The sequence below is a fragment of the Guillardia theta genome (genome assembly GCF_000315625.1).
Source record: "Guillardia theta CCMP2712 unplaced genomic scaffold GUITHscaffold_31, whole genome shotgun sequence".
Taxonomy (NCBI): Eukaryota; class Cryptophyceae; order Pyrenomonadales; family Geminigeraceae; genus Guillardia; species Guillardia theta.
The window spans coordinates 538,741-556,088 of record NW_005434643.1 but is presented as its reverse complement, the minus strand read 5'-3'; the positions used below and the strand labels follow the sequence as shown (position 1 = coordinate 556,088).

General features: G+C 51.8%; 5 protein-coding genes across 5 annotated transcripts; 3 read left to right on the top strand and 2 right to left on the bottom strand.

Moving 5' to 3' along the window:
• Window positions 1–1,528: 1,528 nt before the first annotated feature.
• On the top strand, window positions 1,529–3,991 carry GUITHDRAFT_138411 (hypothetical protein; the record flags this gene model as incomplete). The annotated part of the gene is made up of 8 exons (XM_005833255.1): window positions 1,529–1,566; window positions 1,668–1,728; window positions 2,083–2,148; window positions 2,256–2,302; window positions 2,349–2,472; window positions 2,523–2,613; window positions 2,889–2,966; window positions 3,015–3,991. 8 exons carry the CDS (start codon window positions 1,529–1,531, stop codon window positions 3,989–3,991), a joined length of 1,482 nt encoding a protein of 493 aa, XP_005833312.1.
• On the top strand, window positions 3,961–4,686 carry GUITHDRAFT_152474 (hypothetical protein). Its single transcript, XM_005833254.1, has one exon. It carries the CDS (start codon window positions 4,393–4,395, stop codon window positions 4,597–4,599), a length of 207 nt encoding a protein of 68 aa, XP_005833311.1. The 5' UTR covers window positions 3,961–4,392; the 3' UTR covers window positions 4,600–4,686.
• A 1,330-nt stretch (window positions 4,687–6,016) lies between these two features.
• On the bottom strand, window positions 6,017–6,878 carry GUITHDRAFT_107937 (hypothetical protein; the record flags this gene model as incomplete). The annotated part of the gene is made up of 2 exons (XM_005833253.1): window positions 6,017–6,244; window positions 6,342–6,878. 2 exons carry the CDS (start codon window positions 6,876–6,878, stop codon window positions 6,017–6,019), a joined length of 765 nt encoding a protein of 254 aa, XP_005833310.1.
• Window positions 6,879–8,976: 2,098 nt separating this feature from the next.
• On the top strand, window positions 8,977–9,730 carry GUITHDRAFT_152472 (hypothetical protein; the record flags this gene model as incomplete). The annotated part of the gene is made up of 1 exon (XM_005833252.1): window positions 8,977–9,730. A coding segment is annotated over exon 1 (171 nt), but the record flags the coding sequence as incomplete, so codon positions are not given.
• A 3,943-nt stretch (window positions 9,731–13,673) lies between these two features.
• Window positions 13,674–15,313, bottom strand: GUITHDRAFT_94406 (hypothetical protein). The gene is made up of 2 exons (XM_005833251.1): window positions 14,789–15,313; window positions 13,674–14,737 (listed from the first exon to the last, which is right to left on the bottom strand). The coding sequence occupies exons 1-2, from the start codon at window positions 15,278–15,280 to the stop codon at window positions 13,886–13,888; spliced, it is 1,344 nt and encodes a 447-aa protein (XP_005833308.1). The 5' UTR covers window positions 15,281–15,313; the 3' UTR covers window positions 13,674–13,885.
• Window positions 15,314–17,348: the final 2,035 nt, after the last annotated feature.

Below are 17,348 nucleotides of genomic sequence, written 5' to 3'. Positions count from 1 at the left end.
TCAGACAGAAGATTACCATGCATGAACCAAATCCAAGACACGCGTGCCCAAACTCCTTCCGCGATTGAACTGGAAAATTCTCCTCGATCCATGATTCCACGGGGGTAGACAAAAATCGAGGGCCGTCGGAAACGCTAGGTTCAGTTGTACTGCCCCCCCTCAGTCGTGCCATCCTTCTATGTTGAACTTGGGCCATATTCGAAGAACGCGGTATACTTGCTGCACCTCTGTTGTGTACAATGCCTTCTATCACATTGAGACTCGATAATAGAAGACAAACCAGGATAGATAATCTGTAAGATGTGATCACCGCATCTCCGCACCTTGACATCCTGCAGGTATTTGAGGGAGGCGGTACCAACAATTAGGATTTGAGACTCAGAGCAAGGATAATTCTCAAAAGCCAGTGATCTAGCTAGTTTGCTGCTTACTATTCCGAATCAGCAAGGTCACGATGAAGCCTGTCCGTCACAATGTCATCTCAAGCTAGTTCCTTGTTGAAGCCCCGCTTCTCCCGCCATCGAAGCCCCTCCAGTTCTTATTAGTTGAGCTAACCCAGTTTATTTGGAACTCTCGGTGGCTCGAGCAATAATTTTCACGACCCTTTTGAATTAGGCTGATGGAGCCGGTGGTTCTTTCCTTCTCATGACCCGTCCAAATACCGCAGAAGCCACTGAAAATGATGGGTACTTTAGTTCGTTCTAGATTTCGAAGCCTGGTGGGGTGTTTTCAGCTTTTCATCCTCCTGCAGGTGAAAAATGAATATGGTGGTTTGAAAAGAGCATGTCCAAATTTAAAAGAAGGTCTCGAAATTATTTGTACTAAGGTTGGTAGTTGAGAGACTACCCCGTATAAGAGCCTGCTCGGGAGGGGTATGTGGACAGGAACTGGAGGCCAAGAATCGAGATGCGACTTGATAGGAGGGGTGGTGAAGGTATAAGGGGTGGCTAGAAAGTCTAGGGTAGGGGTACCGTGTTCCAGCGGGACAATCAACTCAGAGCCAAGTTCACAGACGGGGTGGGGTATGTAAAGGTGTGCCAAGGAAAGGCTGGCTACAGGGTAGGTACGAGTGATTTCAACCTCAGTTCATAATGATGTGTCTTTATTTCAAATTTGTAGATTTACTCGAAATGTTCGAAGTGTTCTGATACCAAATTTGTCACTTGATTGGTTGATGCAGGGTGGGGTAGGGGTAGAGGTGCGGATCCCGAGGGAGAGGCGGTCGGAATGCTGAGCAAGACTCTAGTGCTCGCGTCATGCACAGGTGAAGTTCACGGAGGAAGGGGAGGAAGGGGAGGAAGGGGAGGAAGGGGAGGAAGGGGAGGAAGGGGAGGAAGGGGAGGAAGGGAAGGAAGGGGAGGAAGGGGAGGAAGGGGAGGAAGGGGAGGAAGGGGAGGAAGGGGAGGAAGGGGAGGAAGGGAAGGAAGGGGAGGAAGGGGAGGAAGGGGAGGAAGGGAAGAATGTAGAGAAACCTTATGTGAACAAAACGGCGAGATCAACCAATGAGGGATACAGTAGAGCATACAACATGTCAGCTAGAAGTAGAGAACTACAGAGTCCCGAAAGGTACAGAGGACGGTCTGTTTAAACGAAAGACCCGCGCTGGAAGAAAATCGCAAACATGAATTGTGTCTGCTGGTATTCGTGGAGCTGAAATGTTGGAGCAGCGTGCTATGCATTCAGTTCATCATTGCCTCTTGGCCGCTCTACAGCTCCCAGACATGCCAGGTAAGAATCCATCGCATGCTTCCCGTGCGCGTTGTTTCTTCCTCTCCAATCTACCTCTCTGTCCCAAATTGAATCATACTGCAATCAAACAGAGCCATGGCTAGTCCAGCCTTCTCAGCAAGGACTCTTGGAGCAATGTCGAGTGGTAGCTCGATTTCTGGCATGTGGTTTTGCCCGTGACGGTCAAATTGTTAGACAACGTTCCATTGGCGAAAAGGAATGCGCTGAAGGCTAACGAAAGGCAATGGGGTATCGTTGCACCGCTTACGGTAATCTCTTTGCTCTGTTGCTGCGATTCTTGCTCTTTTTGCCCTTCCACATTCTCCAAAGTGATCCCTGACGGTGTATACAAAGGCAACATCGTCAGACTCCAGTGGAGACGGTTCTACTCAAAATCTTCCTTCTATGATGGTGAAGCAGGTACATATCTCTGCATATCTTGCATTTTTCTGCATTTTTCTTGTTGCCGGGTGTGGTGTGGAGGGAACAGTGTCCAAATGCTGCGCCTGACCCATGGTCGTCTCCAGGTGTCGAAACTGCTGGACAGCGTTCCATCTGTGGCCGTTCTGATTCTGTGAGGCACTTGCGATCAATCTGAATTGCTGATTGCATGGAAACAGTCTGAACACGCTGACAATCAAAGTCTTCAAGAAATTTGGCGTCACTGTTATCCCGCCTCCTCTTTTTGGGATGTTCTCACTCTTCGCCTTTCTCCTGGCCATTCCCGAGACAGCTGCCTCCAAGGTATGTGCAGATCCAGAATTTCCTATCCATCTTTGAGACGTTGCGCCCAGGTTGTGAAGTTTTTCAATCCCGGTGTCACGCTCCTCAATCGTTTTCTCCCTCTCTTCTACACTCCCGCTCTTGTCGTTTTGCCCCTTCCAGGTTTGTAATGCGTCAATGCTTTTTCGCATGACATCTGTATTTTGATTTCTTCTGCAACTAGCGAGTACTGTCACTGGGGCCGACGCTGCCAAGATGCTTGCGGGTACTGCAAATCATTATTCTCTTTGATCCTCAAACCAAACCATTGCACAATACTCAATCCCATCTTTTAGTAGTTGTCCAGTATATCACCGATATTAGATTGGTCTCTTGCGACTCTTTTGTCACATCAGATTCTTGAGGACTACTTTTATCCTCCTGACAGTTGATTCCAGCCATTGTATGCGTGATCTTTGCAAGCTATTCATCGACAGCGTTCGTCACCACTGGACTTCAATCTCTGGCAAAAGGAGGTAGTATTGCAGCATGAACGCTTGTTTGATCGTGATCATGGTGAGCAGGTGAGGCAGAGCTGGAGACGTCTGCGCCAAAGACGTTTTCGCCCTTCCTTGAGAGGCTCTGGGCTGTGGCGACGGCCGTCACCTTCGCTGGCGCTGTTGCCTCTCCTACTACCCTCCCAATCTTCATGTTTTCTGCCACTTTGTTCGCTTTCATTGCTGGGAACCGCTTGTCCTACGTGCTCCCCAAGGCCGTCAACAACTCCTGGCATTACCTCATGACAGCCTTTGTACTTGTCAACGCAATGTTCGCTGTCTACGGCGCAGTCGTGGGTAAGGCACAATTCGACCTTTTGCGCGCATACCTAATGCCTGGAGCTGGGATCTTTGCTGCTCCTGGAAACATCATTATGTACTTCCTTGCCCCAGCGATCTGGTCTTTTGCCTTCGGACTCTACGGCAGAAGGAAGACTCTCTTTCCTAATTGGTTGCCAATCATCGGAGGAAGCTTCTGGTCCGCGTTTTCTGGGGTTTTTATGATTGCTTTCTTCAGCAAGCTCTTCGGAGCATCTGAGATCCTCCGACTCGCCGTCCTCCCTCGCGGCACAGCTGCTCTTGCTGTCATTCAGGCCGGATACATCGGAGCAAGCACAGCCTTCGTGACAGCGGCGACCGTGATCACGGGCATGCTGGGCGCAAACTTCGGCAAGACCATCTTGGATGGGCTCAAGGTCAAGTCCAGCTGTGCCAGAGGAGTTGCGACAGGAGGAGCCGCCTTCACGCTTGGAACTGCTGCTCTTGCTAAGGACGATCCATCCGCCTTCCCCTTCGGAGCCCTCGGCATGGCGCTGATGAGCACATGGGCCACCTTGCTGTACACTGTGACACCTGTGAGGAACGCAATCATGTCTACTGCCGGCTTGACTCCTCCGGGCATTGAGCAGTCGGCACAGAGGACTGTGAAGAAGGCGGCTCCTGCTCCCAAGAAGACCATCGCCTTCACTGCCGGGCCGGACGTGAAGGTTCAACGGGAGATGTAAGAGTGCCAGTGCAGGCGCTCGCCTGACAGCTGTGGCGAGTGACTCACGGCATGGCGTGCGACTGTGTGGGACTGTGGAGGATACGCAATCGTGTTCAGGTTGATCTGGTGGAACGGCAGCCGTTGCTATCACGATGCTGTGTTGAAGGAGGAGGCGGCTGACGACGGCGGCGGGATAAAATCTGGAACTTTGAATTGTATGTTTTTTGTTGGGCTGCACTTGCCAGAATCTTTGAGAAAGATGGACTACAAAACTCAAGGACTGGCGGCGCTCAGTTCCTTGCTCCCGGTCGCAGACAGCTGGGGGGTGCATTTGCTCAGCGTTGGCGCGCCGTCATCATGGTTGTCCCGGTGCAAGCGTCTCCCGTTCGCTGATGTCACAGTCCATGCAGCGTGTCGAACATGCCGCTCGTGAGACTGACGGTGCCAGCCGCCGGGCTGAGCCAGGAAGCCCGACCGTTCAGCCCGCGCCGATCCAAGGAAAGCAGCGCCGCTCAGCAGTGTGAGGCAGCCGTCCGACTGACGCCCTGCGCCAAGTTGCTTACCGTACTGCGAGTGACTGAGAGCCTGGCTGCCGTGCCTCAGGCTGGGTCAGTGATGCCAGGGTAGTGGGTGACCAGCCTACTCCGCCGGGACTCGTCATCGGATCCATGGCATGATGATTTAAACTTGTAATGAAGCGCCAATACTACCGTGTTTCGGAACCCGGCGGCGGGGTTGAAGCCTTGAACATCCGGGCCGCCGTTCGCTGAGCCTCCGATCGGACCGTCTCACAGACGGTCCGATCACGGCCGGCGCGGCCGGGGGGCCGCACCGCCGTGCGGGGCCCGGCGCCGGCCGCCGCGCCGGGCCGCTCAGCCACTGGCAATCCGATCGGCGGGCGGGCTGGCACTGCTCGCCGCCGCCCGGCCGGGCGGCCGGCGGACGCCGGACCCGGCGTCGGGTCCGGCGGGGGCCCTCGGTCAGCGGGGCCCGCCGCGGCGTCCGCCGCATAGCGTTGCCGTTCCGTATCCTTGTCGGATCAGTCAACCAGGGTGGTTCTCGTAGTAGTTTTAGTCAAATTAAAGCGGCAAGAGAAAATTGAGCTAAAAATGTTGGCTCCGTCAATTTATGTACCTTTTTCCTTGCCAGGGCTGCCGGGCCATCCAAGACGAGAAGGGCAATGTTGAGCAAAACCTTCCTCTATTTGATATGAATAGGCGTGTATAGTTGACTAAATAATCATGAGGTGGCTCGGGGTAGGTATTCAAATGATTTGAATCTTTCCAACGGCCTCCAGCCCGTGTTGAGGGGTAGGGGGTAGTGCAAACTTCTCGTATCAATCTAAAACACTTGTAAACGACCTCACACTTGCCCTTCCCTATCCCACTACTCCCGATGTACTCAGGGACTGTTTGCTCAGCTGCTGAGCGCAGTCAAGGACCATGGCCCCTCAATGTTAACTCCTGAAAGTGCCAGGCAAGTACTGAGATCAAACAGCTCAATTCTTGGCTGAGAATCACACCTATAGTAGGTTGAATGTGAAAGGTATGCATCGAAATTTGCACTTGCGTACCAAAGCACTCATCAGCTATAGGTGCTGGTTATTCACTTCCAGAAGAAGGGAAACATGAAGGGAACCGATCAGAGAAGCAACCTTCGAAGACCTAAAGGAAATTCGATTCTCCTTGTTATGTTGACGCCCTAGCTTCCTTTACCTGAATGCTTTGTCGGTTGAATATGAAACATATTTCAAGAGACTTCCTGTTGCTTTGCCATGATTGCGTTTTTTGAGGCTTCTCCCAACCTATTGTAATATGGCGGTGTCATTTGTGAGGAGGTGAGGAGTTTGAGAGGCTGGGGGAAGGAGAGGGGAGGGGTTGGAAGGGAAATGGACGCCTGGGAGGCCAGGCTAGTTGATATGCCTGATCGCTGCGAGAGGAGATGCCGGAGGAGAGACTGTTTACTCAAGACCACTAGCGAGGAAGGCAGGAGGGCGAGGAGGACATGAGAGGAGAGGAAGGAGAAAGCTACGGGTAGAGACGGTTTACTTGACAGCACTAATGAGGAAGGGATGCTTCAGAGCCTCCAGTGCCGTAATCCTCGTGCGGGGATCGATGTCGAGGCAGCAGTTGAGGAAGTCCCAGATCGCATGTTTCTCATCCACCTCCAGCCAGTCCTTGCATCCCGCATGCGCGCCCAGGGAGCTTGACAAGGTCCGCCATGTTTGCTTGAAACCGCGGGCATAGCTGAGATGCAGTTCCAATGGTGGAATCTGAATGACATCAAGTTAGCAACCTCAGGCCTCCCTCCTCCATATCACCCTCATCCTCATCCTCTTGATACAACAACGCCGACGACAACAATTTTACCTTAACGTCGAGCTTGAAATCTTCGATAACATCTCTGATCTTATCTCTGTACTGACCCGTATACCCATAGTTGTGCTTCCACACAGCATCCATGCTCTTGATGTACATGCGCAAGCTGCTCAGACAGTCAGACAAGCGCACTTCCAAGGTACACAAAGAGATCTCCATCGTTGCCGTGACTATGTCGTTATGCTGGAACCATTGGAACTGTGTCGTGCGGCACAGCAGGGTAAGCAGTACTACCCCAGCAGCCCACACGTCCACTGCTGTGGTCTGGCACTGCATGCCCATGAGCACTTCGGGCGCTCGGTATCCCCGAGTTCCCGCGCGGTTGACTGGACGTTCGAATTTGACCCCTGAGTTCCTCACTGTCACCGATGCGTTCGTCTTGCTGACGCCCAACATGATCCGCCTCTTCGCCATCTGCTGCGCCATCTCTAGCTTCTCCTGCTCCTTTTGATTCCGCGAGGAGCGAGAGCTGGCCGTAGAAACCTCACAGGGCAAGATGTTGCCGATACTGCGGCCTGATGACTGCATTTGTTTCTCTGCCAGCCCAAAGTCCACAAGCAAGTACTTCTTATTCCTTCTGTCATAGAGGAAGTTATTCAATTTCACGTCTCGTTGTATAATAAATGTATAATGTATAAGACAGTTCTTGCTCAAGACCGAGTTTAACTAAGTAATGCACACTGTGACACGAAACCACTGAGAATTGAGGCCCAGCACTGCACCGTGATGATGAGAGACTCCCGACTGTATGCTAGAATATGAAACTCAAGCATCCGACATCATTCAGTTGCAACGCCGCCGCTGTTCCGATGACACGGCGGACCGGGTACGGCCCGGTACCGCCGGGCATCATGCCATTGCCGCCGCGTGGGGCCGCCGCCTGGCTCGGAACTTGACTCTCACCGTTCAACGGTTGACTCACCGGCTACGGTAGCCTTGAAGCCGCTCAGAGGTCCGGCGGAGAGTCCGGCTCGCCCGGCCGGGCGGCGGTCGGACCTTGAGTTTTCAGCCTGTGTTCAATTAACTCAGCGGGGCTATCTGATCGGACTGGCCGCATGGCTGGCATGCTGATCCCGGCATTAATCAGCAGTGCCGACGGTCACCCGTGACCGTCTCACTGAGCCGAGCCTCCGCCGGCCCGGGCCGGCCGGCGGCGGCGGCCGGGCGGAGCCCGAGCCTGGCAGTCACTCAGCGGCTGAGTGCCCGGCAGTGGCCGCGCCAGCCCGGCGCTGACTCACGGTGACTCGGCCTTGGAACCGTCACGGTGCCTGCTTGCCAGCGCCGGCCCGCGGCGGGGCGGCCCCCGGCCGGTACTACGGTAGCCTTAGTCACGGTGGCAGACACAACTTGAACAGTCGGAGGTCAACATAACATAACTCATGGCATGCCAGGCTTCAGTCGGAACTTGGAACACTTCAGTGCGCCCGAAATGATTCTGAGGGCCACAAAAAATATTTCACTGTGGAACAACTTGAAAATTGAGGGGGTGTTCGGCCTGAAATCTTTGTGTGTCACTGCCGCGCAAGCAAGTCCAACCTACATGGAACAACTTGAAAATTGAGGGGGTGTAAGAACTCGCCGCCGATAAGTTCTTGGAGACGGCGAGAAGTTCACTGGTATTGCGTCACTGAGTCAGAGTCTCATCGGTAGACGAAGCTCAGCGACTCAGATGGAAGTGGGCTTTGACATAGGTCTGGAATTAAGGAATCGACGAGCCTGAGAGTCTGGCAGTGAAAAGGGGGTGAGGAGGACACGTGTCCAGGGCGCTGTGCATTGTACTTGGTCACTGGAGGGACCGTGAAGGGGAGGTGACTGCTGTGAATAAAGGAAGTGTTGGTGGTGTTGCCAGTGTGGTTCTTCTGAGAGTTCTATCATCATCAGTGAAGGTCACCGTAGTGTTAGAGACTGCACAGCTGTGTATCCGATTGATGTGAATAAGGTTGGGGTAAGGATCTCAGGTGTACTGAGAGATAGTGTTTGGTGGATCTTGGGTTAAATAGAGTCTGGCCAGTGAGGTGGAGGTTGATTCGATTAGGGGCCGGGGGTGTTCGGCCTGAAATCATTGTGTGTCACGCTCCTCCAAGTTTCAAGTTGTTCCATATAGTTTGGAGCAAGTCCAACCTACATGGAACAACTTGAAAATTGAGGAGGTGTTCGGCCTGAAATCATTGTGTGTCACGCTCCTCCGGCCTGAAATCATTGTGTGTCACGCTCCTCCAAGTTTCAAGTTGTTCCATATAGTTTGGAGCAAGTCCAACCTACATGGAACAACTTGAAAATTGAGGAGGTGTTCGGCCTGAAATCATTGTGTGTCACGCTCCTCCGGCCTGAAATCATTGTGTGTCACGCTCCTCCAAGTTTCAAGTTGTTCCATATAGTTTGGAGCAAGTCCAACCTACATGGAACAACTTGAAAATTGAGGAGGTGTTCGGCCTGAAATCATTGTGTGTCACGCTCCTCCGGCCTGAAATCATTGTGTGTCACGCTCCTCCAAGTTTCAAGTTGTTCCATATAGTTTGGAGCAAGTCCAACCTACATGGAACAACTTGAAAATTGAGGAGGTGTTCGGCCTGAAATCATTGTGTGTCACGCTCCTGCGGCCTGAAATCTTTGTGTGTCACGCTCCCATCGCAAGTCAGCTTTGATGGCCATTATGGCCTTCACAGGCGTGGCTGGCCCTCCGAAGCTCAATCATGATGCATCGCCAATACGATATCAAATATCAAAATAAAAAATATCAAAGTTGAAAGTTTCCCGCCACTGTGAACTCTGCGAAGCCGTACAGATATGAGGATGTGCAGCGTTTGACAGAGCAAGACAAGTCAGGTGAGCATTATCTCTTTTTTTCATCGAAATTATCACGGAAAGAGATCCAAATGACGTGTTCTTGATGCAGGTTGGAATGATTTGCAGCCTTTGGCAACTTGTATGAGATTGATGAACGGGTGAAGACTTTGGCAAGTGCCCAACCAATATTACAAACCGGTATCCAGGAGTACGTAGACGTACCAGTAAGCCGCCCAGCATACAAAACTCTCGAGACAATGGCTGCATACGAAGGGGGTTTCGACACATCGCAGAACTGTCCCGATGTGAAAAGGTTGTGACATGAAATGGGCACAAACAAAGATAAGTTCAGGACTCGGGAGTCGATCAGGTCTAGGCAAAATATTGACATGGTCATCTCACTGCATGGAAGAACATGCAAAACTGAAGGAAAAGCTCAACGGAAAGTTCTAAATGAACAGATACAGCGCATTTTAGCAGTCACGGTCGGAGCAGCTCGATGCTTGAAACAAAGATGATCCTCAGTACAATCGAATGATGACAAGTAAGTCCCGTGGTTCGTGAAGGATTCTTCATCCAATTCTTAAGGATGTGTTGGAACGATGAAACATTTTGCAAATCACCAATTTCATCACACTGACTGATGCATCATGTAAATATTACTGGTGTGAACTTGCATCAGATTCTGTTCATCGGATGAGCCGCTACCAAGCAGTTGATGTCACAGCAAACAAGAGAGCCGTTTTGAAGATGTTGATATTCCTGACCGTAGAGCATTCAAGATGTGGCCACATGTCACATGCTTCTTGGTTAACGCAGATACACCCTCGCCAGGCAAAAGATGGAACGTCTTCAGGATTACAGGGAGGTCGGTTGTGCTTGTACCCTGATTGTAACTCTTCTAATAAAGATATGATAACCTGAATGTGCAATTCTGTTTGTTGATTCACAGTGTTTGCGACTCGATTGCAATCATCGAGTGCTTGCTCTGTTGAACAAGGCACTCCTCTGTAGAGCCATGCGACAAGAACACTACAGTTGCACGGTAGCATTGCGACACCAAGACAGGATTGATCCGATGAACGTCTCATTTATTGATACGCAAAGGCATCATCTGCACATTGCTTCATTTCTGACTAGGTTTCTGTGCAATCGAAATCCTTGTGAAAATATCATGACAGAGGAAAAATTTGAAGCGAAACGGAAAAATCATCGAAATATGATCATAGATATAGTGATTCATGATCAACAACGGTTCTCTACAGTCATCTATGCGGGCAGGAACAGTCATCTTCTGTGCAAACGTCTCTTCATGTATCGTTGAACGGTTGAGTGCATGTAAGACTTGCCTCCATAGAAAGGTGAAGTGCATGAATCCTGACTGTAAGACTAGAAGAATTGAAAGCAAGTGATGGCATGAGAACACATATCTAGACAGAAAAGTCGCTCAAGGTACAGCTGGATACAAATTTCTCACAAATCACAGTCATGCATTTGAGCGCAACGTGCAACCTACGGCAATTTGAATAAAGGGTCAATCAGAGTTGATTCTGTTCAATGGTGTATCGATTATCAATTCCTTACCTGATCATAAAAATTTCATCTTGTCTTCGAAGAATATTTGCAAGTACACCCGCGGATTGTTTGAACCTAGGGTGCATATTCCATTGCAGGATGGATGATTCAAACCTTGGCCCAACCTGTAGAGTTGAGAAAGAAGCTCGATCATCTCTTACAGGTATGATATGAGATCTTCATCTCATTTCTATCTCAGTTGGGTTGGATTCGAAGTCTCTCAATATCAAAGTTCATCCTGGTGAGTCAGGAAGGCACCATTTCATCGCTTCTTGCTCGTCCAGGGAGAGGGGGCTTGGGGAATGAGAAATGGGTGTTACCCCCACCCCCTATTGTAGAGTTTCAAACTCTTTCAAAGGTGGGTAGTTGAGGGTGCTCCATACCCACCCCACCACCCAAAATGACTCAAACGGAGGGGTTCTCGGATCCGAAGGAGTCCCGCCTCCATCACCCCCTCTCATTTGAATTTAAGATGGTTCAGGCCGACCCCACATACAGGCTTGCAGTTTTCTTATGTATGCCCATATGATTTGATCGGACAGGCCCCAGGTTCAAGGGATGAAGCAATCACCAGCATGCTTGAAGATTTTTCATGGGAGTGGGGTTATACTTGTACCGGATGTGTACAATACATAGGGGAGAACCCCGAATGGTACCAAAAGAGTACCAAAGTCACATGGTTCGGACTGTACTAACTGGTACCAAGAAATTGTACTCAAGAAGACCCTACCCCTGAAAAAGTCCTGCTTGGCTCTTCGTGATTTGAATTCGGAACACGGTCGGAAGACCCACCCCGCCCCCACATGAGGCGTGGTATGCGTGGATTTGAATCTACCACCCTCACCGCGAAACGTTTTAGAGCTCCAAGGTCAATTGAGAAAGGCAACGCTATGGCGCGTCACTGTCACGTAGTAAGGGGCCGCGCGGCCGGCGCGGCCGGCGCCGCCGCCTGCCACGCGACCGGGGCCGGGCCCGCGACGGCCCTTGCTCGGAAACGCGCCAGGTTCCTGCTACGGCGAGGCGGTCACACGGTACGGTACGGTACGGTACCCGGTACCCGGCGTCCGGCGGCTCACACCCAGATCGGACCCGGGCCGGGCGGGCCGGCGGGGCGCGCGGTCACTGCCGGTGCCGCAGTGCCCGCCATACTATGATAGACGGTGGGCCGCCGGCCCGGGCACAGACGGTGCGCCGGGAGTCAGTGACGGCCGTGAGCCTCCGTCCGCGGCCCGCCGGTGGCGGCGCCCGCGGCCCGGCCGGGCCGGGCCCGGCGCCGCCGGAACCGTGCCGTCCGTCCGAGTCAGCAGGTTGCCGACGAAGTTTGAACTCGTGGCAGTGACACGGTTCCGAAGTTCGGGCCGGGGACCGTCCGACCGTACGGTCGACACTGTCAAGGTCGCACTGCCGCAGCCTCGGACGGTGGCCCACGTGACCCCCTCCGGGAGTTCCGCGCCTGAGCCGGGGGGTACCCCCTGGTTCCGGCCCCGGCGTCGCCTCGGGCCGGAGGGGGTCTCAGCTGTCAGTGTAGAATTCATGGCGATTTTAAAACTTGAATCACCTGACAATCGCCGGTACAAACAAGTTCAGTTATCAGACGACATGGATAGTATAATTTACTTATCAGTCTAAATGAGACTGGGGGTGGTCATCTAGGGTGCAGAATCTGCCCCGGTGCCGCTAGGGACCACTACTGGTAGCCGCCTCATCCGACCGTACTCTCTCAGAATGGAACATGTTCCATGGCTGACAAGATGTAGCGGCGGGAAGGAGTGCCGTCGAGCAGCAGAGCTGTTGTTGTCTTATTCCAATTCTGAGAGTGAAGCATACGGCGCATCCCTCACTTCTGCAGCCTTGTTTTTCCTCTCACCTGGTCCTTGCCCTTTGTTTTGTACTGCCCTCCTTCTTTTCCATTCCAGCTCTCATTCCCCAGCTGCGGCACTTGATAGAAGCTTTCTTGTTGTATTGAATCCTTAGACAATACTTGATCAAGACGCAAATAGATGTTTGGCTTCTGTGCCCTTCGTTCTTGACCGAGCAGATGTTTTGAGTAGCATGGTTGAGCTTATGAATGTGTACACATCTCCACTTTCAGACAATAAGCAAAAAAGTGAAAGGAGAGTATCCTCGTTGTTTCGTCATTCTCTCGGTGCAGTCATCTACGTGGAAGAGTTGGAAAGTGTCAATGATTTTAGCTTTGTTGCGGTTATGTGTTCAACATCTATCACTTGCATGTAGAAAGTACAGCATCGTTTCTCAAGTTGTGAGATCCATCATGACAAAACTGAGATTCCTCCCCTGTTTTTCTGATCATGTCCCAACTCAATCTCCTCCTACGCTGCTACGCATTCAACGAAAGCGCCACACGAATTTCTTGAAACCTTACTTTTGAGCAGGGATGGGGCAAGTGAATGAGCGGCAAGATGCTTCAGATCAGTTGCTGTCTGCTCGTCTCAGAGACGAACCGTCAGGTTCAGACATGTATGATGCTAGCAAGCTGGTGAGCGCTTTTCTATCCAGGAAGCCGAAGGCATTCGGCCATGCAGCAGGACTCACTGCGCAACGTGAGATCAACTCGTAAGCAGGAAGCAGAGAGGCTGGAGAAGGCACAGAGACGTAAGGAGGACCTGAAGCACAGCGACATGCTGAAGTGACCACTCTGGAGTTGCCTCGACCTGGTTGACTGACGTGATTGCGGCAGGAAACTGGTCGAAGACATCTCTTCAGATCTCAATCCAGAGAACTTTGTCAAGGCCTGCAACTGCTACCAATCCAACGACCCTGCTACGGAGAGGCGAGAACAGGAGGATAGTCAATCTCCCACCATCTCCAGAGGCCCAAAGGCTGAGATTTCGGATGAGCAGGAGCAGGAGAGGAGAAGGTCTCTCTCACAGTATGTCGCCTCGTTGCGCACGCACAGCAGCAACTCCCTGCCTACTGCCCTCGAAGATCAAAGATGTTCAGAGCAAGAGGAATCGTTGAGCCCAGAGGGAACTATCTCTATGTGACGGTTGTTAGAAGGGCGCGCGCCCTATGCAACTATTAGATGTGTGGTTACTTCGATTCGTGTTTTGGTTAGGTCCAACTTTGTTTGATCTTGATTTGTTTGATATTTTTTGTCGATGTTCTACACAATTCTAGTTTACAGAAATATTACAAGTTGTCCTCGAAAATTGCTACAATCTCCCTTTTCTTGAGCTCAATCTCAAGGTGTCTTTCATTTTTCTCTCCTTCGAATCTCCGAATGACCCGATGTTGCTGCCTCTGATGCTTGCAGGCAAGCCGGGATCCGAGGTAACTTTCCTCAAACTCAGTCTTGCCAGGGACGAAACTTGATTAGATCCCATGATCTCAACATTGCTAACGTCACGCGAGGTATTGAAATTGAAGGAGACAGACTTGGAGAGCGTTCGCTTCCCATCCCTGCTGCTCTGGCCCGCCGACAGCATTCTTCTTCCATCCCGATGATTCATTCCCGTGGTGATCATTTCTGCCAGCTCGTCTGCAGTGCTCAGGTCCTGCTGCTTCGACTCGTCAGAGACGGTGATCCCAAGGCCCTGCACACCAGACTTCCCCAGCTGATGCATCCTCTTCTCCTGCTGCACCAGGTAGTGCTGCTGCGGCCCGATGATGCTTCCCGGCCTGCAGATGCGAACCCACGCGATAGCCTGACGGGCGGTGAACAAGTAATGCTTCATGAGGTAGAGGGCAATGAGCGTGCCCGTGCGGCCCAGACCAGCCTTGCAGTGCACTGCGACAACCCCACTCGAGGGATCCTCGGCAATCGTGAGGAACTTGTGGACGATGTCATCCGACGGAGTTGTGCAGTCCACAAAAAAGAGATCGTGATGGGCGATGCCGGCTTTCACAAAGGTGCGCTTGTCGTACTCCTCGATGTTGAGACGGATCACAGCCTTCACTCCCTTGGATTTGAATACATCAATGTAGGTCGTGGGGTGGACGGAGAAATCTTGTTTCTGGCAGTCATCTCGAGGGCCTTTGAAAGCGATGAACTTACCCCGCACAACCTGATGAAACGCATAAGAACGCGCGGTGGCGAAGAAAGCGTCGCAGCTCACCTCGTGCAGATCGCCGTTCTGAGGGTTGTCATAGTAGAAGTACTCCCTCACATCGAAGTCGTCCACCGCCAGAAGGTTATGCCGAACTGCATGGACCAGCCCCTCCCAGCAGTCTTGAATGTGAAGGTCAAAGGTGCTCTTGACCCATGTCGCATCCCTGTAGTCTAAGAACCTGCCGTTCTTGATCTGATGGAAAGGTTCCCATGCCTCGTCTGCTGTCGCATCGAGGTAGAGGCAGAGGAAGGATCCGAGCAGAAAGATGGAGTTGGTGAAGTCTTCCAGCTGTGGGTTGTACACAAAGACGATCTCACTCTTCTTGTTGGTCTGCTTTTGCAGCAGTTGCTTAATGGAAGAACAGAAGTGCAAAACAACTCCGAGGTTGTTCGGCCCAAAATCTGCACAGAAGGGAACATACTGCAGGTTCTTACTGAGTCTCACGCGGATCTCATCATTGCTAGGTGGCATTCCTCTTCCATTGTCCAAGGCGCGCATATAGAGCTTGTCCTTGAGAATCACGATCCTTCCCTTGGAGTCAAGCTTGCCATCCCCCAGGACGAACTTGGAGTTGGTTCCGCGCAATCGTAAGGATTTCTCGTTCTCTGCCGGCCTTCGGCTTGACGAGATTCGTTTCAAGACTTTCTTATCGCCAGTCAAAGTATGGTCTGTATTCAGCAACGTCAGATCAATCTTTGATTGCCATTCCGGTAGTTCCAAGGACTCAGTTGAAGAAAATGGAAATTCCAGATCCGACCGCATTCGCATGCCCAAGGAGTTGGCGCTGCTAGATGACGAAGATGATTCAGAGGAGGAGGAGGAGGAGGAGGAGGAGGAGGAGGAGGAGAACGATGGCAGCGAATGAATTGTGCGGGCAGACACAATGCGACTAGGATTCGATGAAGGTGTTGGTAGATGCAAGCTGGAAGGCGAGGAGAGATGGAGAGTTTCGGAGTTGTAAGGAGAGGATAAGAGATGCGTGGACTGTAGAAGGGAAGAAGGAGCTCGTGCGGGGAGGGGGGAAGGAATAGGAACCATCCCGGGCAGCTCCGACGAGCAGTAGATGAATTGAAACTTCAGGAGGAGCTGCAGGCGTACCAGACCTGAGGGTGGGGTGAGGTCATGGGTGGGGTAGGGAAGGAGGCGAGTTAATACCTTGGGGTGGGGTCGGGTAGTTTGTTTATAATCTAGGTCAAATCTGGGGGTAGGGTCATGAAACCGATGGTGTGGACCCCTGTCTTTCTGCGGGTTAATTTTTGGTTTGAGGGTGGCAAAGTACGAATATACTGTGGATATCCTGGTGGTGGGTAGTATGGTGACATCAATCATGTTTTTGGGGTGGGGGTGGGGGTTATCATTCAGTAGAAAGGGGTGGGTGGTCAAAATGCAATCGGGAGACGTAGGTCAAAAAACACAGAAGGGTCTCTGATCATTAAAGGTAGGTGGGGGTAAAAATTGAACCCCAGGAACGACAACACAAAAGGGGTTTAAAGGAGGGGTAGTGGTAAAGGGGGTACGGTTGAGGTGCTAACCGATCACTAGTAGTTTAATAAAGGCTTTTTGACCTAGCAGTGAACACCTACAATGACCCCCATGGGGTGGGTGCTCTCCAGAGGGGGTGGGGTTGGTGACAGAAAATGCACTGGGGGTGGGGTGGGCTCAATTGAGGGTTGCACGGGGTCAGATTTCAACTGGTCAGAGTCTATGCAGTAGGGTGGCAGTCAGAACAGAACCTGAGTTCAGGTAAAAAGGGGTACAATACCAGTGAAAAACAGGGGTACAGGGAGTGAGAGGGTGGTACGAAATAGTTATCAAGGGGGTGGTCTAAATAATGGTTCGGGGGGGAAGGGACAGTGACGGGGTCGGCATCCAAGGGGGTGGCATGTTCCTACCCTACCTCCTTCTTCTCGTCCATGCGGTCCACCAGAGTTGGGGGTGGGTGGGAGAGAAGAGCCTCCGGTTTGTAAGAAGCAAACTTTGTTGTACCCACCCTACCTTATCTCTCATCAATTTTTCCTGCCAACCACCGGTCTATTAAAAAAAAACATGATCGACCTCTTCGGGTCACCAACAACTATTTTTCATCCGTGACCGTCCATGTCTGCTGGGCAACGGGGGTAGTCAAGAATTGAGTACGGTAGGGCGGTTGAGGGGTGGTTACTCGCTAGGACATCGGTACAGAGGAGGTCGTAAGGCATAGTAAAGCTGGAGTGGAGGGGTGGGCTGTATGTTGTAAACGACATAGAGGGTCGGTTATTATATCTTTAGGAACGACAAGGAGGGGTCCCCAAAAAAAGAATTGAAGGTACCCTTTTGAAGGGGGGTGACCGCACGCGGTGTTGCTTAATTACAGAATAGGGGCAAACTTGAACCGGAGAAAAGGGTGGGGGGGTGGGGGGGTAGGAGCTAATAAGATGATCGGATCGGACTGCCAGGATGCCAAGATGCAAACTTTGTCCGACGGCCCCAACGGAGGCTCCGGCCCGTGAGCCGCGCCAGGTACGGTATCAAAGCCTGACGGTCACCGGGTACTGTACTAGACTCTCAAATGCCACCGGACGCGGCA